Source organism: Moschus berezovskii, chromosome 5 (genome assembly GCF_049115385.1).
Source record: "Moschus berezovskii isolate FMDL1 chromosome 5, NW_MosBer_1.0, whole genome shotgun sequence".
Taxonomy (NCBI): Eukaryota; Metazoa; Chordata; class Mammalia; order Artiodactyla; family Moschidae; genus Moschus; species Moschus berezovskii.
The window spans coordinates 111,091,269-111,112,391 of record NC_142464.1 but is presented as its reverse complement, the minus strand read 5'-3'; the positions used below and the strand labels follow the sequence as shown (position 1 = coordinate 111,112,391).

Sequence of the window (21,123 nt, the reverse complement as noted above, 5' to 3'; positions counted from 1 at the left end):
AATTATATATTCAAACAAAACATGTTAAACTATTTACTGTAATATAATTTAAAAAAATATTTTCACCAAAGTTTCTATTTTTTTACTATTTAACTCTCAACCAAGGTTCAAATGTAAAAACACTTCCTCAGACTTCACATATGCAAACTACTACTTGCAGAAGGGGGCGGCAAATGGTTAGCTAGCATCACCAACTCAATGGACATGAATTTGAACAAACTCCACAAGATAGTGAAGGACAGGGGAGCCAGGTGTGCTGCAATTCATGGGGTCACAAAGAATGGAACATGACTTAGCTACTGAACAATAACAACAACAATTTTAATATTCACATGTTAAGAAAAGATACCACTGAACCTCTTAAATGTTAGAAAGCCATCTAAATTGGTGTGTATATTCACTCCTTATATTCTGAGATGATCATGGTCTTATCTGTTTGAATCACTGAAGGATTGTTTCCCCCCCAAAACAATGGGCAGAATTTACTTACATAAATGTCTCCATGAGGGAATGCTCATGAGAATGTGAAGCTAAATTATATTCATATGTTAGCTGTGGTGAAATACTAAATAGTCATAAAATACAACTTCTGGAAAGAGAGATTTTATTTTAAGCTACAAAGTGACTACTTTTTGCTGTCACAACTCTAAGACTTAAACAGTGAAATCATGCATAAAATAAATTTCTAATTTTTCATTTTCTGTCTTTGAAAGCTTTTAAATATTTATTTATTTAACTTCACCGAGTCTTAGTTGAGGCATGCAGGATCTAGTTCCCTGACCAGGTATCGAACCCTGGGCCCCTGCATTGGGATCTCAAGAGTCTTAGCCACTGGATGACCAGGCAAGTCCCTGACTTTGAAAGTTTTTAGATCCAGGTTATACTCCACTATCTCATAATGCTACCTAATGCTTATAAAAGTGCAATTATATACAAACATATAGTATTAAGTGTTCAATAATTTCCTCCATAAAATTCCAATTTCCTCACTAATATGCAATTCCTATGTTGAAAAAAATGTAAGGCTTCATTTGTGAGAAATGAAGCACAATGTGAAATGTATTTTCAGTTCTAGAACTATGTTTGAAACTTAAGTAACAGAACAAACCTTTAGCAGAGTATTTTAAGGGCAACCTATGAATTAAAAACATTGACTTTAAAAGTAGGACATTGACTTTAAAAGTACCTAATAAATATGACCCTTCATTATGTTACTACTCTTACTGAACTAGAAGCACCTTAAAGACCCTTAATCAGTCATGTCCCAGGGGTCCAGTGATCAAGGGGCATATATAAAACTTTAATCTTCAAAAATGTAGAGGATGAGATTGAAAACACTTATTTTGCTTTCTGTTCCATCTATCTGTACTAAAAATAGCCTCTATCCATATGACTAGAACACAATTTTATTCTATTCAATATACTGTGCTTTGTGCATCAATCAGGCATTTTTGAATCAGGCATTCCCCTATAAATAATAAGAACTGGTAATTTAGAAAGTCATTTTATGCTCCCATAGTAGTGTCATAATAATTTATTATACACTTTACATTCATTACTGAGTTAATTTATGTTTATTAAGCCCACTTTATACATGGGCTTCCCTGGTGGCTCAGACAGTAAAGAATCTGCCAGCAATGTAGGAGACCTGGGTTCAGTCCCTAGGTTGGGAAGATCCCCTGGAGAATGGAATGACAACCTACTCCAGTATTCTTGTCTGGAGAATCCTATGGACAGAGGAGCCCGGTGGGCTATAGTCCATGTGGCTGCAAAGAGTCGGACACAGCTGAGTGATGAAGCACACGCACACATACATAGGCTAACCTAAGACCTGGCATGATTAAGCCCCATCGTTAAAGTAAGGATCACGTAACTACTGAGAGGAGTAAATAATTCAAGCCTAGGCTGCCTGACTCTAAACTGATAAACCTAAATACTGTGATTTCAAAAAACAGAGATCTAAACAAAAATAAAAACATGGATCGAAGCATCATTCCAGACCACTGCACTATCACCAGGCCACACTGCCACCCTTGGATAACTGATTTTGATGAACTGTATCTCATTTCCATTAACCAGTCCTTTACGGAAGCCTCCCACAAGATGGGGCACGAAAGACGATGCTGTGGAGGATTAAAAAGCAGTTGAAAACATGGCCCCTGCCTACCGAAAATACTGAGAGACTATAAGGTGGCTGGATTGGGTATGTTTAGCAGAGATGACTTTGGGAAACAGTGTACTTTAGTTAGGGTTTTTGTGGGAGGAAGAACAGAAGCTGACAAAGAAGAAAGAGCCTGACTTGGGTACAAAGGTTTGGCAGTGGAAATAAGACTTATGGAATGGTTTCGTAACCCTTCTTTATTTCAAAACACAACTGTAAACAATTTGATTCAATTCTCTCTCAAACACACACAAAATTACTAACCTTCTACATTCATGGCTTCTCTCAGAACCTGAAGTTTCTTTTGTCTTTCTCGGATTCGGTCCAAAGCACTTGATATTGCCGAGGAGGTGGGCAACTCCCGTGTGTGAAACGCCGGATCCATTTTCTGAGGGCCGAAGATATCCAAGGCTAGGCTTCCATCTGAGTATCTTGCCTCCTTTTTTCTAGGAGTGGTTGAAGTCCGCACTGTAACCGCCTCAGGGAGACATTGTTGGTATCTGTCAGTCTCCCCAGAAGAGAAGTCTCTGTCACCTGTGCAAAGCAAGTCCATGGATGAAGCCCAGATCTTCTTCTTGGCAAGCACGTCAATGCCAGGGACAGCTTTTTTTTCTGGGCCACTAGATTTGAATGGGTAAGGGGAGCAGGAATTTTCCGAATCTTCTTGTCCAGAGTTATTAGCTGATGAAAGGTCCTTGAAATAATCTTCCTCATTTTGTGTGTCTTTGATAGACAGAAATCCCATGGATTTACTAAGCCCTTTGTTAAGAAAGGCCTGATGACAGAATGGAGACTTGTATGTGTCTAGAACATCAGAAGTAGAGCTTCTTCCTGGAATGATAAGAATCTATCATGTATGCACAGAATTTTTAGAAAATAACTGGAATGTAACCTTACTATTGACAATGAAAGTGGTGGCATTTTCCAGTTCTCCAAATGGAGAATCAGAGATGAAATGGGATGGTGATGATGATAAGGGAATTGGAAAAAAATTGTTAGTTGGATGCTATGTTTCAGAGTCCAGTGTTTCTTACCGAATGGTATCAGTAGCATATAGAACTTGGTTTTTAAAGTAACATTGTTTTATATTCAAAGGTGAATTATTTGGTTTTAACAAAATAGATAAGAGTTTCTGAGTCTATCCAGTTTGGTAGATATTATTCATAAAATGATTTGGAGTTAATAATAGAATACATAGTATACTCTTTTAATGGCTAAAGATACAATTCAAATATGTATTATTTCAACATAAAGCCCTGCCATTTTCTGGTCATTCAAATAAATGTGTTAAAAAAAAAACAAAAAATTCCTGCTGTAGTATTTGGAATTATTACGTATCAAAGTTTTATTAAGGTCATATATGTTTCCAGAAAATTTGATTATGTTTAAAATACAGACAATTTGATTGTGTTTAAATTATGTAAGAAACTTAATTTTTCTACAGCAGACCATCATGTCCTGAAATAGTTTTTCCTCTCAAACATTATGTAACAATATTTGTTAACTGAAATAAATTACCCATTCTTATTTATACTTTGGTCCTTGATGTAGTTAAAACCAGTAAGCCATTTTAATGTTTTTTTAAGGCAGCAGTCTATAAATGCATTGAAGAGGAGCAAAAATGCCCAGCCAGAAATTTTTTGAATTCACAGATTCAACAACAACAAAAAATCACACATATATATGGCTCCACTATTTAAAAGAGAAATGTAGAAAAATACTTTATAGTTACTAACATCAATAATCCATAAACACTGAAGATTTCCTGAATGATCATCTGTGATCCCTCTTTGATAAGGTATTTGCTATGGATATAATATAAAATGATAACTAAAACCTTCCCAGTAACAATAAATTATTTATTAACACATTTGAATAAGTCGATTGCCTCTTCGGAGTAACAACTATTAGCTTTCTTCCCTCACCACACATTTTACCTTAAACATCACAGTCAATTAATTTCAGAATGGCAATACATAATTGCTTGAAAATTAGATTCAAATGTTTTGCTTTTCTTGGAACTCATCTTCCCCTGAACATGAATCCACTCAAGGGCAAGTAAGGATACATCATGTATCTGGGGCTCAGAATACTGGGAAATAGACCATCCCACATCTGGATGTATAGATTGCCATACACTTTGGATCCTAACATAAAATAATTTAAAACTGATAAACATATGTCTATGTTATAGTACTTCAGTGGTGAATTACATTCTTAAATCACATGTTGAAACTCAGTTATTTAAAACTGTATTAAAAAATAGAGAACAAAGATATTCTTAAAAGTTGATAGAATATAATAGATAAAAAATAAGAATCAAAAGGATTTAAGAATCATAGAAGCATACATGAGCTCAACAATCTGCTTCCTTTTACTATCTTGGCAACCAAGCTGAGTCTAACCTTGGAGAAAATCAAACAAGTATTCTGGCAGCAACATAAATTCATGGTCAGCCATGATGGACACTCAACATCACTCACTTTTCACAATGACGGATTCACGTTTCCTCATTCTTTCCCACCTTAACTTTCTATCTGATGCTCTTGCCTCATATTCCACCAAGAAAAAAGAAGTTGTCAGAAGAGAGCTTCTTCATTGTTCCATGACTAATTCCATATATCTATTTTCTCGGCAATCTTTCCCTACGGTCTCAAAGGGCGAAATTTCCTACCAGTTGAAGGCCAATTCCCAATATGTGTTCTATTCCCCCCTCCTCTTGCTTTTATCAATGATTTTGCTTCTTTGGTTAACTTCTGCCGGCTCTGCTTCCATCCTCCTTGTCTCTCATTTCTACTGAGTCCTTCTCATTAGTATACAAACGTTCCCTTATATCTCTATCACAAAACAAACTAAACAAAAGCTCTCCCCTCTGACCACATTCCCCTCTAGTTACTGCTGTCTCCAATTTCTCACTTCCCATTCATTATTCTACCCACGTTAGTAAACTTCCAGCTCCTCTCCATTGGTAGCTCCCATCATGTTATCACTAATGGCATCCATATTGCCAAATGCAGTAGACACTTTTGCATTCGTATTTTACTTCTCAGTGACAACTAACAGTGAGAACAATCCCTTAAGGAATCACTTTCCTCTCTTACAAGCCTGGTTTCCTACTCAGACAGCTCCTTCTAAGTCTTTTTTTTCTTCCTCTACTGGATATCCAATTGTTGGTTCTCCTCAGGTGTCACTTTCAGAATCTTGTTTTCACTCTATTAACAAGGCTTTAAATATTATCCATATATTGACAACTCCCAAATTTATATTCATGGCACTGACTTCTTCTGGGAGCTCCAATCTGAAACAGAAACTGGAACTTCTACTCGTGTATCTCAGAAGCACCTCAAAGCGAACATGCTTAAAACTAACCTTATGCTTCCCACACCCAGAGATGCCCTTTACCCCACTCTTTCCAACTTGGATCAGTGGCACTATTATTCAGCTGACTGCTCAAAACAGAAATATGGGCACCCTCCTGAAACTCTTCTTCTCCCTCTTTCCCCATATTAAATTCATCAGAAAGTGCTGGCTACCTAAATTCTCAGAGATATGTTACTCCATGTGATTATTTCCAATGCTACTGAAATCCCCTTATTCCCAATTAACATTACCACGTGACTAGATAACTGCAATGGTCACCCTGCTTCTTTTTGCATCCACTAAACCAGTACATTCTAAGGGAGATCAGTCCTGGGTATTCACTGGAGGGACTGATGCTAAAGCTGAATCTCTAATACTTTGGCCACCTCATGCAAAGAGTTGACTCACTGGAAAAGACTCTGATGCTGGGAGGGATTGGGGGCAGGAAGAATGGGGATGACAGAGAATGAGATGGCTGGATGGCATCACTGACTCAATGGAGGTGAGTTTGAGTGGACTCCGGGAGTCGGTGATGGACAGGGAGGCCTGGTGTGCTGTGATTCATGGGGTCACAAAGAGTTGGACACGACTGAGCGACTGAACTGAACTGATACTCCACTCAACAGCCAGAACCATCTTTTAAAAGTGCATTCCATGAAATCACTATTCTTAATAAGTCTCAAAGGCATAATTATTGCACTCCAAATACAATTTAGACTCCTTCTGGGCGTGCAACTTGAATCCTTTTTAGGGATTCATCTCCACTTTCTTTATTCCATCCAGGCCACGGGTTTTTCTTTTAAGGTCTCTTATACGTTAGGGCCTTTGTATATACCATTTTTTCTTCCCTGAGTGGTCTCTTCTAGACCTTTTTTGTGGTTGTTTCCCATTCTATAGTTTTACTTATGACTTCTTCAGTGAAGATACCCTGACCACTACTGACATATCATGAGACTATTTGTAACAAGTAAATTATCATCTCCTTTTAGGACATTAGTATTTATTAGCAATATATAAATGGGCCATGGTATTCTAAAAGAACCATGTCTTCTCACTAGCCATATGAAGTTTAAAACTAAAAGCTAATAAGGTGGATCTTAGATTACTACTACTTGATAAATGTTAGCTTTTATTGTCTTCATGAAAATTGAAAATGAAAGTGAAATTTGCTCAGTTGTATCCAACTCTTTGTGACCCCATGGATTATACAGTCCACAGAATTTTCCAAGCCAGAATACTGGAGTGGGTAGCGTTTCTCTTCTCCAGGGGATCTTCCCGACCCAGGGATGGAACCCAGGTCTTCCACATTGCAGGTGGATTTTTTACCAGCTGAGCCACAAGGGAGGCCCTTATGAAAATTAGTAGATATAAAAATATTTCAGTTCATGTTTATTAAAAAATCCAGAAAGTTATCATTTTAAATTCTGTAGGGTAGTACAAAATTACAATGAAAATAACTCACTTAAAAGTTTACACAAATATCAATCTTTGATTTATTTTTTTGAAAAAGTTCACACTAACTTCCTACTTTGTTTCTATAAAATATGACTCATTTTGCTCTGTATGTTTGAAAATCATATTACAACTAACCTAAGATCTCATGACTGTTACTTACAAAGGATGATTTTGAACCACTGATTAAGGTCTCTTCTAGTAGCCAAGAGGACAAAGAAAGGCATGATGATACAGGAAGTGGAATGAGAAAGTAAGATGGTGGGAAGGGGAGGGAGAAGGCATTGACACTCTTCAGGAAAACAGCCAAAAAGTTGTGGAGGTGTGAAATAACGTCCAAAGTGATCCGTATATACTTGTTACAGATGATCTAAAGTAAAATTGTAAGAGCTATGAGCTACAAAATTATTAAAGGGAGAAACAGTGGGATGACTTTTTGAAGGAGGAAAGGACACAGAGAAGTAGGTTTCAGCTGGTTACAAACATACTATTCTTAAATCACATATTCCTAACCGGCAGGAGTCTTAATGCATTTTGTTATGTCAGTGATGCTTGCTATCTTCAATGACATGAGATATGTAATTGCCTCATTAACACTTCACAGGTAGATAAAATACATATGGCATCATACACAGCAGAATAGTATCATGGCTATTGTGATGCTAAAGTACTTAGGGAAAAAATTTCACTAATCTGAGAACTCAGAATTAGAGCTTAAATATAGAATCTGGCCATATAAATGAGGAGAATCATGGCATTCTAGGCCCATGTATTAGATGCTTAAGTCTACCACACCAGTGAAAACCATCAGCTGTTAACACCAGTGCCACCTCCCATATTTGACACTATATAAAATGCAGTTTATTCAGCTGTTTTCCAGAGCTTCTAAACATGTGCCCAGGCTGTTATAATTACTTTATTGAACAAGCAATAAAAAGCACTGAAATCATTAATTAAGTATACCTAATAGCTATGGATATGGAACAACAGACTGGTTCCAAATAGGAAAAGGAGTATGTCAAGGTTGTATATTGTCACCCTGCTTATTTAACTTATATGCAGAGTTCATCATGAGGGACACTGGGCTGGAAGAGGCACAAGTTGGAATCAAGACTGCTGGGAGAAATATCAATAACCTCAGATATGCAGATGACACCACCTTTATGGCAGAAAGTGAACAGGAACTAAAAAGCCACTTGATGAAAGTGAAAGAGGAGAGTGAAAAAGTTAGCTTGAAGCTCAACTTTCAGAAAACTAAGATCATGGCATCTGGTCCCATCACTTCATAGGAAATAGATGGGGAAACAGTGGAAACAGTGTCAGACTTTATTTTTTGGGGCTCCAAAATCACTGCAGATGCTGATTGCAGCCAGGAAATTAAAAGACGCTTACTCCTTGGAAGGAAAGTTATGACCAACCTAGATAGCATATTAAAAAGCAGAGACATTACTTTGCCAACCAAGGTCTGTCTAGTCAAGGCTATGGTTTTTCCCGTGGTCATGTATGGATGTGAGAGTTGGACTGTGAAGAAAGCTGATCGCTGAAGAATTGATGCTTTTGAACTGTGGTGCTGGAGAAGACTCCTGAGAGTCCCTTGGACTGCAAGGAGATCCAACAAGTCCATTCTAAAGGAGATCAGTCCTGGGTGTTCATTGGAAGGACTGATGCTAAAGTTGAAACTCCAATACTGTGGCCACCTCATGCGAAGAGTTGACTCACTGGAAAAGACTCTGATGATGGGAAGGACTGGGGGCGGGAGAAGAAGGGGACGACAGAGAATGAAATGGCTGGATAGCATCACCGACTCGATGGACATGAGTTTGAGTGAACTCCGGGATTTGGTGATGGACAGGGAGGCCTGGCGTGCTGTGAATCAAGGGGTTGCAAAGAGTCGGTCACGACTGAGCGACTGAACTGAACTGAACTGAATAGCTATCCTTGGGCTTCCCTTGTGGCTCAGCTGGTAAAAAATCTGTCTGCAATGTGGGAGACCTGGATTTGATCCCTGGGTTGGGACGATCCCCTGGAGAAGGGAAAGGCTATCGACCCCAGTATTCTGCCCTAGAGAATTCCATGGACTATATAGTCCATTGGGTTGCAAAGAGTCCAACACAACTGAGCAACTTTCACTTTCAATAGCTATCCTTACTACTCATTTTGATCACAGGAAACTTAACTAACGGTATTTCTGAAAGGAATACCCATTGTAGCTACTCTTAAAAGATTTCAAGAGGAGCCGTCTGTGGTATTTTCCCATTCTGGCAGAGTTAGAAGTTCCTTCAACCAAACCCACAGAGCATGCTGGACCTCTATGAAGACATTTTTCTAGCTATATTAAAGTTATCCATTATATTCTATATCTGCCATCATTCCTACTCATTTTCTCACCTCCACCCCTAACTGGAATAATACCATGAGGGACCACGTCTTACTTGTTTCTGTATTTCCAGTTCCCGATAAAAGAAATTTCAAAAGAACATTTGTAGAACAGAATGAATATATAACTAACGAAGTGTTTTTAAGCCAACTTAAGTAGCACAGTCTACCAGAAAGATTACTGTTAAAAGATGGGGTTTTAATTCTGGCTTTATCATTCAATCCATGAGCTTGGGCAAGCCACTTAATTTCTGTTTCTCACTTTCTTCATCGACGAAAATGTGGATTTAATTTGCTACGCATTCTTCTCAGAGAGGATGGGATAAATAAAATAACCCATTTGCATGATCATAAGCTATTCTGAACAAGTAGCAGCATAAAATTCTAAATTTTGCCTCTTTTTTTTTTTTTTTGCTTCTGCTTTATTTTTCTCAGCATATAATTATCTACTGAGGGAGAATTTAAGCTCCTTTTGAGAGAAAAATCATAAAAACAGAAGTCAAAAGATCTCCTAGAAAAGTTTTAGATTTTATAATAAAAAATCAAGTTATTCAGAACAAGTAGTCACTGTAGGTAGATTTTTCCATTTCTTAAGGATGTTTTGAGTTCAAAGAATTTACAGACAACATTAGATTACACACAATTATAAGTATTCAAATTTAAAATGAAACCACAAACATTTTCCTTTCAGAGAGTATGTATTTTGCTAAAAAGTAAAGAGCAAACAATAAACTTTGAAGAGGTATGAATAAAAGATTTTAAGATCATAAAGAGTATTCATAATATAACATATTCCATTTATTAAATTAAAAAAACCATCCTTGTAAAGTACACTGTTTTAACTATTTTTGTTATTTATGATTAACATTATCCTTAATGGGATAGCATCATTCATCTTTCCCCTCACACACAGACTCAAACAGCACCTCTTAGAAGCTAACTTCAAAATGACATTTCAGTATTAAAAGAGGCTCCCTGATTCCCCACCTGTCCTCACAAATGTGATCAGGTACAAAAAAAAAAGAAACATGATATTATCAGTATGCCCGAGTTCTGGACCACTATCATGCTGATCCGATCAAGGTGTAGGTTTCTACCTTAAGCTCACTTGGCAGGAAATGTCTGATTTCTTTCTGCTTAGTGCAGCCATTTTACTCAGTGCCCTGGCAGTATTAAATAATGAAGTAGGGGCACACAGCCCACTAGTGTAGGGCTTAGCTTCTGTAATAGATCTCAGGTAAGATATAAGGAGAGACTTTTTATGTTCATTTACTCATAGATGAAAAATTTTATTGGTATGTTTTAATTGAACAATCAAATCACTTAGGTATGAGGCATTATCTCTAAAATTGTCCACTTCTTTTAATCTAATTCTATGTCTCACTGGCCATCTTGACATTTTATTTATTGAGAATAGTGGTCAGGAACCGAATAAACTATAGTTATCACTACATAAAGGCTTTAGGTTCATCTACATCAAAGTGAATGCCTTACTACTAACGTGATATGACAAGGTTGCTTTGCCCAAGTGACCACCGACAGTTAAGAACTGGTACTGCCCCAAAGTAATACCACTGTCATAGAAGAATATTTCTTCTTTACGAGTTAATATAAAAAAGATTTTTATTATATAAGTTTATGCCACTATTAGCTCCTAACTTCTTCTGTCTGATAATGCCTATAAATTAGTATACTATATTAATTCTGTCCTTGAGATGTGGTTTTATAAATTTTTAAGGATAAATTAAAAGAGCCTTTGAGCATTATTACTATTGTGGTAAGCAATGGCTAAGATGAACTGAGGAATCCTCTCTCATTATAGCTGATCCAACAAAGGCTATTGCAGGTGGCTCAGTGGTAAAAGAATCCACCTGCCAATGCAGGAGACTCCAGAGGGTTCGATCCCTGGGTTAGGAAGATCCCCTGAAGTAGGAGATGGCAACTCCCTCTAGTATTCTTGCCTGGAAAATTCCACAGACAGAGGAGCCTGGCAGGCTATAGTCCATGGGGTCGCAAAGAGTTGGACCTGACTGAGCATGCACACACACAGTCCAAAAAAAGGCTACAGTTTCAGAACCTCTATTTCTACCGTAAATTAAAGGAACTCATTCAGGTTTATTCTGTTTGACAAACTGTAATTCCTTACAAATTCTCTTGAGTTTCGATATTGGGGACATTTTATTCTCCAATAAGGATATAAGATTATTAGAGAATTAAAATCAATGGATAGACTATTTAAAGATTTCTCTGTAAATTTTCTTAAGTTATTACAGTCAATTTTAGATTATCTGCATTCAACGGTCTATCAGTCATAATAATTCTAAGCACTATTACACGATAATACTAAGTTTTAACATTATAAACACAAAATCATAAACAAAAGGCATTAATAATTTGGTTTAAAACTTCTGATATATTTGTTGTTATAGCCAAAATAGTGAACTATAGTTTACTTTTCACTTTGAATGCAACTTAATGTTTAAAATAAGTTATCTAAAAAAACAATCAAGAGTGTCATATATTTTTGGAACCATTAAAATTATATTATAAGCATGTTATTATATCTAACTTTCTCATACTCATTCAATCAACAAATATTTATTTAACATCTACAAAAAGTAACGTGCTTAATTTGGTAGACTTTCCTCATCTCTAATATATACATGTCTAGAAAACTTAATTTTGTATATGGCTTTCATAAACAGTGTGGCTCAGCTGGTAAAGAACCCGCCTGCAATGTGGGAGACCTGGGTTCAATCCCTGGGTTGGGAAGATCCCCTGCAGAAGGGAAAGACTACTCACTCCAATATTCTGGCCTGGAGAAATCCATGGACTGTAATTCCATGGTCGCAAAGAGTCAGACATGACTGAGTGAGTTATCTAAGACAAGTAAATAACTGGTTATTTAAAGTACAGGGCTGGCCAAAAAGTTTGTTCAGGTTTTTCTGTAATGTGGAAAAACCTGAATGAACATTTTGGCTAACCAAATATGTTATAAATAAAACAAATAGCCAGCAAAGACCTACTGTACAGCACAGGGAATTCTACTCAACACTCTCTAATCTAACCTAATGGGAATAACCTAAATGGGCAAAGAATTTGAAAAAGAATGGATACATGTATATGTATACCTTTGAATCACTTTGCTGTACACCTGAAACTAATATATTTCAAATCAACTATACTCCAATATGAGATAAAAATTTAAAAAATAGCTAACCAGAAAAAAAGGTATATTGTAGAGTTGGTATAGATTCAGTTGAATCTTTATTGCTACTTCTAAAATATTATGTAATAACTCATGTCTGAAAAAATAAAACTGAATCATTGAAAGTAATATAAACTAAATTATGTTAACATCTGTTAGTTTTCAAAATTTGATAAACTAAATATGACAAAGTGATCTTTTTCTTTAGACTCAATAAATTTATGATGTATAGAGATAGAATGAGGGGTTTCATATTTATAGGAACATTTTTTATTCTTAAAGAAACTGAGCTTTAGTTTTTAAAAAAAACTATCTCTAAAAATTAATCATCAATAATAAAGCATTAAAATTACTAAATCAACAAGTAACAACCAAGCATACAAACTTCAATTTTATAACATGGCCACTTTGAAGCAGGAGATGATAGGGAACTACAAAAAGAGAAAGTACATAAAAGAGAAATAAGAAAGCAAGGATCAGGGGGGAAAGGGAGGTAAGAGAAAAGAGAAGGAAGGAGTAAGAAATAGATAATAAATTAAAACATTGGTTATTTTAAATCTAATGTTCATTGATTGAAGTATTCATCATGTCCCTTCAAAAAGGACTCATTTATTTCCAAAACAGGGGACTGATTGAAAATTTGATGGATTAACAAAGTGTTGTTATTTTTAGCACCAAGGTTCACACTATATCTCAAATCCTAGTCTCCTTTAAGACAAAAGAAAACAGACTTTTACCTATGAGAGGAAGGTGTGTCTATATATCTGTACACACACACACATACACATATATTTGAGGAATATTTATTTATTTTATTTATTTATATAAATATTTATATTATATATAATATATATATTTGAGGATGTAAGTATTGTAAGAAAACAGAAAAAGGGTTAAAAATACTTTTTTAAATTTAAAGTCTGCCTTCTTTTCTGATCCGTGCATAAACTAATAATGTATGTATTAGAAACATAACTTCATGCAACTCGAAGTAAATTAATTATATTGATGATATGAAAGCTTGGTGCCTTTTCAGAAAAAAAAATCTCTATTCACAATAAGTAAAATGAAAGCACCAAAACAGACACGTAACTCACAGCACCACGACAGAATCACTCCATTCAGTTCAGTGGCTTAGGCACGTCCGACTCTTTGCGAGCCGATGGACTGCAGCATGCCAGGCCTCCCTGTCCATCACCAACTCCCATTAGAAACAATCTTATTGCTTTTCTTGACTTAAAGTAACCAGCACACTTGCTTAGGGCACATGTGTCCCTCTCAGACATGAGAGTTCTGAATTTTGCAAAACGCTTAGTCCAGATAATCAAATGTCTGTTTTTGGTTTTCACAAGGAGAGTTTCTCATAGCTGAGTTCTGATGATCTAATTAAATAGTTAAACATCTTAATTTTTAATCTATTTCAATAAGTATGTTATATTAGAATATATTTAAGCAATATTTACATTTACTTTACCCCAGCTCCTAGACTTAAGACAAAATATTTCACTCACAAAACATTTTTGTTAATGTTTAAATGACCATGATTATCAATATTGCTTGATGAGAACAGAACAAAGATAATCAGCAAAAACAAAATGTCATTTTATAAATAAACCACACTTGAAACTTAACACTGAAAAATAAGCTTTCATGTAAAAAATTTATTTTTTCTACTTTTACTTCATGTGTTTTGAATCTGATTTTGTATTCATTTCCTTAAAAAAATAAATTTAATAACTATGTAGACCCTATAATTATCTAATGCTATTGGCAAATAGCAAAACCACTCTTCATAAGTTTTTACTTACTAAGCATTGTATAACCTAAGACAGTATTTGGTAACTGCAAGACATGAAATTCATCGGTCATGAAATCAATTTAGTGGGTTGAGATTAGTATTCAAAAAAAGAAATAGAAAATAATAGCATGCAACAAGAATAATGTTGTTTTCTGAAACTTCTGCTTTAGTAACATTTATGTTCATAAATCTGTGTGTTTTATCATCCTTTAAAATGTATTTTTAATATAAAATATCATGATAAAGTAAATAAAGATATTATTGCTATAATAACAATGTCGGGAAAAAATGATATACTGTGGGTGTCCTGACTTCATTAACATTTTCTGCATAACAATCAAGGATTTATGTATTAATACATCCAGTGTACCTACCTGTTCAATGCCTCTACTTTGCACACTTATGATTATGATCATAATTACCAGATTTCCAAGCTAGGGTAACTAAGATTTTGTAAAGGAAATAGTAACAAATTTAAAGTCTAAAAACTTTCTGTTAACACACTCTTACCTGTTGGTAATCCTTTTCCTCTCAATCGGTCTCGGATAGCCTGGCTTCGATCAGGCTTTTGCTCGCTGCTACGGGAAAGCTGATCCGTCTGTACACAGGTAATCAAAAGTCAAGTTTGACTAAAGAATCTCCCTTTTGTTCATGGTAAGTGTCTACAGAATGACACCACCTAGATAGTTTTTGGAAGCTGTAATATTTGAGTAAAAACACTCCACATATACTATTGTTAATACACATTCCTTGGATAAGATTTATGTAGTTTAGTTCTGGCCAATTCATCTTCAGGAAATACAAACCAAAAAACATCTATCAAAGCCTAATCTGCTAACTAGGGAACAAAGTTAGTTAAAATGAATTCCATTTCAAAGCAATAAACTTGAAGTATTCTTTTTTCTCCAAACTACTTTCATCTCTCAAGTGTGATTAAAATTTTAAAACCACATTAATTCTGGTATAATAAAGCTTTCTTCCGATTGTAACTATGCATTGAGGGTGCTGATTTAAATTATTTTTGAAAATAATTTTCTAGATTTTGCCTGCCATAAGTTACATTTGAAATACGCTTTAAACTAAATGGATATATTGAGGGATAACAATTAAATTTAAATCAATGCTCTTTTGAGACTCTTTTAGAACTAAATGTTTAAGTAGTCTTAAACTTTAATAACTTCAACTGAAGGTACCTGTTTAAAATAAAGCATGTCAAATTAGATCAAATTCCACATTACAAGGGGTGAAATGTTAAGACTACTACTGAGTTTATTCAGAAGGTCAATCAGAATAGAAACTTCAAGAAATAAATATAAGAAGAGAGAATGGTAAAGAAAAATTACTTAACTCTGGCACCAAGAGCATGCAGACTTATCTGTTCACACACACATTTTAATATTTCTCCATGAGTGAAACTTGTTTAAATATGAATTAAAAATCCATTTAAGATAGTATATTGAAGGCATTATGCTTCCCACCTATAAGAAGACTTACATGGAAATATTTCTGAAATGATGGTATTGTTTCAATTATATATTAGTTCACATTGTACTGTATTATCAGTAACAGAAGAGACAATATCCTGTATCATCTTTGGGTATTCCTGCAGGAACACTACTATTAATAACAGTCGACATTTACTGAACAATTACTATAAGGCAGGTACCACCTTAAGTGCTTTACATACTTAATGTTATTTAACTATCAAAAAAACCTTATGTGGTATATATTATTATTAACTTCACATTACAATAAAGGGAGAAATAGCAAATTTCTAAGGACCTTGAAGCAGCTCATCAGTATTGAAATAATTATCTTTACAACCACTCACTAATATGGGTGGATGGTATGTACTATTACTACTATTTTACAGGTAAGTAAAACTGCATTCAAACATGTTATAAGATTAAATCAGTGGAAGAACACTGACAAGTAAGCTGGCCTACTGACTTTTACTCTAGGCTAATTAATTTTAAGGGCTCCCCTGGTGGCTCAGAGGGTAAAGTGTCTGCCTACAATGTGGGAGACCCAGGTTCGATCCCTGGGTCAGGAAGATCCCCTGGAGAAGGAAATGGCAACCCACTCCAGTACTCTAGCCTGGAAAATCCCGTGGACAGAGAAGTCTGGTGGGCTACAGTCCATGGGGTCACGAAGAGTCAGACATGACTCTTTTTAATTTTAAGTGAGTTAGGATTACGGACACTTGCAGTGAATTTCACCCTGGATGAAAGACTAAGTCTTTCTATCAGCTACTGGGGAGAATGACAGTCTCAGAGGGGCATGCTGGCTAACAGCATGGGCTTTAGGGTCAGAGAGATCCAGATTCCAATTGTGTCTCTGTCATTTACCATGTATGTGGCCACAGCAAGTTATTTCATCTATTTGAGCCTCAGTTTCATTCTCTCTAAAAGGAGGATGAAATTCTCTCTTGTAACCTGGGGCTATTTTGGTGAATAAATATGAAAAAAACACATAAGTCATTCAGCACAAAACAAACTCAACATTTAAAAATGGTAGCTATGAGAGTTACTTCTGTCTGGTGATGTCCAGGAGACTCTCAAGAGCAATGGATGAGGGGAGTGTTATTATTTCTACTTTGAAACCTGCCTCTGGAAAGGTGAGCTCTCTCCCTGCTGACTCCAACTGACCTTTCTATGCTTCTCTCCCACTAAAAAGTCCCATAGCACATCCTGTGTCAGACTTACCGCTGTTCCTTGAAAGTTCTGCTCTTTCCCATCTCAGGGCACTGATCCAAGTTTACTTCCGTCTGCCTGGATTACCTTTTCTTTCTATCATTCTCTGGGATCTAGTTTAAAGCGCTCTTTTTCAGCTCAGTCATTACTTGTATCCTTTTCCCTCAAACTCTGATAGCTCTTAAATTCCTGACTGATTAATAGGAAACGGAAGTCACATAAGTTTTGTGAGTCTCAATTTAAGAAATACACAGGATGCCCTTGGGCGTCCAATGGCCTATCAATACGGGAGACATGGGTTCCATTCCTGGTCCGGGCAGATCCCACATGCTGCGGGGCAACTAAGCGCACGCGCCACAACCACTGAGCCTTCATGCCTAGAGCCCATGCTCTGCAACAAAGGAAGTCACCCCAATGAGAAGCCAATGCACTGCAACAAAGAGTAGCCCCCTACTGGCCTCCATTAGAGAAAAGCCCACACAGCAACAAAGACCCAGGACAGCCAAAAAAAAAAAAAAAATCTTCAAAATGTTTCTTAAAAAAAAAGCAAAAATAGAAATAGGTAAATTATAAAGTGAAGGAGTTAGTACAGATCATTCCTCAGAGGGAGTTTTCACAGAACATCAGTATTATGAGAAGACCTGTGAAAGAAGGCTCAAATAAGTTTGGGAAATGTTTCACCTATGTGCCTTTCCCTCTTGATGGTTAGTAATACAACCTAGTATATTAAAGGCTCTGAGAAGTTCTACAGTGAATATACATTTAATGTTCCTTAAAGAGTTTTCCCTCAACTCTATTTGAACATAGAGAAATTTTTTTAAACAAAAATGTATTTCAAAATATGTAGGATAGTTTGGTCTGAATGGAGTGGTGGTCCCCAACCTCTAGGATCTAATGCCTGATGATCTGAGGTGGAGCTGATGTAATAATAATAGAAATAAAGTGCACAATAAATGTAGTGACTTGAATCGTCCCCAAATCATCACTCTCCCCACTGCCTGAGACTGTGGAAAAACCTATCTTCCACAAAACCTGGTGCCAAAAAGGCTGGGGACCTCTGGGATACAGGGCTTTCCTAAGTTTTTAGTATCTTTATCTTTGTTTTGAAAAAACAAAAGTCACACATAGCAGTACAAACAAATCAATCAGCCCTAGTTAAGACAGGGAAACACACAGCTAAGAACCCTCTTCACTTAGCCTCTACTACCTCAATTCCTCTCACTACAGAATTTCAAAGGCTCCTCGGAGTCTACTTTATAAACCATTTGCCTAGAAGACTTTATGAACCTGTTTCTTATCAACTGGCAAAGCATGTGGAATTTGGATATATCCTCGCCAGCCATGCAACATCTTGGTTAAGGTTTCATTTAGCAGAACTAAATCCCTAGGGATGAGAAACTAAGAGGAAGTCAGCAGGAACACTGTGTGACAGTGACAAGTCTATCCAAAGTCTACATAAAAGAGAGGAACTCAAGGTACCGTAACTTAAGGGGTAAGAGCAGATAAAGTTCAAATCTAGATCAAATATCAAAAATCAAAAGAAGGCTTCCCTGATGCCTCAGTGGTAAAGAATCCACCTGACAATGCAGGGGACATGGGTTTGATCCCTGATCAGGTTTCATCCCTGATCCAAATGCTGTGGAACAACTAAACCCCTGAGCCTGCACTCTAGAGCCCGGGAGCTGCAACTACTGAGCCCCCGAGCCACAACTACTGAAATGCACATGTCCTAGAGCCCGTGCTCAGCAACAAGGGAAGCCATCGCAATGAGATGCCCGTGCGCCACAATTAGAGAGTAGCCGCTGCTTGCCACAACTAGAGAAAAGCCTGCATAGCAACAAAGATCCATCACAGCCAAAAATAAATACATAAATAAATAAAAATTATTTTGAAAAGAGAAAGAAAAGAATTTCCTTAAAAAACAACAACAAAGGATGGCCAATCTATGGCAAATAGGATAGCATACAGCTTAAGAAATACAGTGGAGGGATTACTGGATATACAGACTGTTAGTGTTGGGATTTTTCATATCTAAGACAAGCGAGAAAATAAAGGTAGTCCCAGTTTTGGACTAATCTAGTAGGAATGCAAGCATGTATCCCCCCTCACACACCAGAAGCCAATGTCCAAATAAGGTGGGGAGGGTGTAGAAATACTAAGAGGTCCAGACTAAGTGGTCAAGAAAGAGGTCTAAAGCAACTGAATCCGCATGTAAATGACTCTAAAACCCATGCTGCATGTCCATACGGCTTTCACAGTAGATAGACTCACTTACTGAAAGCTCCATAGGAAAAAAAGTAAGAAAAGAGGCAAGAAGACATTTTTAGCTTTAACATGCTGTGACTCCATATTACTTGCTAGAATGAAGTTCTAAAATAAGACTATTCAAAATGACACATGTACCCTAGTGTTCACTGCAGCACTATTCACGATAACCAGAACATGGAAGCAAATTAGATGTCCATCAGCAGATGAATGGTTAAAGAAGTTGCGGTACATTATACAGTGGGATACTCTGGGATACAGTGGGATTACTCTGCCATAAAAAGGAACAATTGTGAATCAGCTGAACCAAGGTGGGTGAACCTACAGCTTGTTACACAGAGTGGAGTAAGACAGAAAAAGAAAAACAAATATTGTATATTAACACACATACACAGAATCTAGAAAAATGGTACTCATGAAACTATTTGTGGGGCAGGAATAAAGGCACAGACGTAGAGAAAGGAATTATGGACACCACGGGGGAAGGAGTGGGTGGGATCAATTGAGAAAGAGCACTGGCGTTATATACACTACCATGTATAAAACAGATAGCTAGTATTACAGTTACATAACACAGGGAACCCAGCCTAGTGCTCTGTGATGAACTAGAGGGGTGGGATAGGTTAGTGGAGTGTGTGGGAGAGAGGCTCAAGAGAGAGGGAATACATATATATTCCCTCCCTATAACTATATAAATACATATATAGTTACGATTGAACTCTTGCACTACAGAAATCAATACATTGTAAAGCAACTATCCTCCAATTAAAAATTTTTTTATTTTAAAAAATTAAAAAAGACAAATTCTCATAAAATCTAGAAGAGTAAATTACTGCAGTGGGCTTCTATTTTAAGTACTGTTTCAAATAAACAACTAACGTTCGAAAGAAATTCAGTCTCCTGTTCCTAGTCTTCATGGAGAAACGCAATCCATATTTAAAGAAAATCTCGTGAAATGCTACTAAAGTTTAAAGTATGACTATATGTACCAGTTGGAACTGTGGCTTACCCCAGAAAGATTTCCCAGAACCAGTTTTACCAACTGCTTCACGTAGGAAAACGAAGGTGCGCAATTGCTGTTCCTAATGTGGGCACTGCAAGCATCCAGGACAGTCCGAACAGAAACCCGAGCGTAAATCACATCCTCGCACATTCCAAGTAGTATACTGTTGAGATGATCTCCAAGCTTGATTGGCTGAAGACAAAGAAAGAAAAGGTCATGTTGATCAGTGAGGGTAAATCGAACGGATGGGAGACAAACCATTTCCAGAGTCACAGGAACCGTTCCAGTTCAGTTCAGTCGCTCAGTCGTGTCCGACTCTTTGCGACCCCATGAATCACAGCACGCCAGGCCTCCCTGTCCATCACCAACTCCCGGAGTTCAAACTCATGTCCACAGAGTCAGTGATGCCATCCAGCCATCTCATTCTCGGTCGTCCCCTTCTCCTCCCGCCCCCAACCCCTCCCAGCATCAGAGTCTTTTCCAGTGAGTCAACTCGTCGCATGAGGTGCCCAAAGTATTGCAGTTTCAGCTTTAGCATCAGTCCTTCCAGTGAACACCCAGGATCGATCTCCTTCAGAATGGACTGGTTGGCTCTCCTCGCAGTCCAAGGGACTCTCAAGAGTCTTCTCCAGCACCTTTATCAGTCATTAAATGAGAAGAAATAAAGGGGACTCCTATCTCTCTTGCTATGACTTTGAAGAGGCTGCTATATTTCACTGAACTGTTGAAGCACAGGTGTGTATTTGTGCTCAGTCACTCAGCTATGTCTAACCCCATGGACTGTAGCCCGCCAGGATCCACTGTCCA

General features: G+C 36.9%; 1 protein-coding gene across 11 annotated transcripts in view; it reads right to left on the bottom strand.

Moving 5' to 3' along the window:
• PTPN13 (protein tyrosine phosphatase non-receptor type 13) overlaps positions 1-21,123 on the bottom strand; it is a 236,756-nt gene that overhangs the window by 121,485 nt on the left and 94,148 nt on the right. For 10 of the 11 annotated variants that reach the window (XM_088836450.1, XM_088836452.1, XM_088836454.1 and 7 more), the window contains 3 exons: positions 20,323-20,508; positions 14,866-14,953; positions 2,426-2,992 (listed from right to left, as the gene is read on the bottom strand). In XM_088836450.1, the coding sequence (XP_088692576.1) occupies positions 2,426-2,992; positions 14,866-14,953; positions 20,323-20,508 (841 nt within the window). The remainder of the gene's footprint in view (positions 1-2,425; positions 2,993-14,865; positions 14,954-20,322; positions 20,509-21,123) is intronic. The other variant, XM_088836456.1, reaches the window with a different exon arrangement.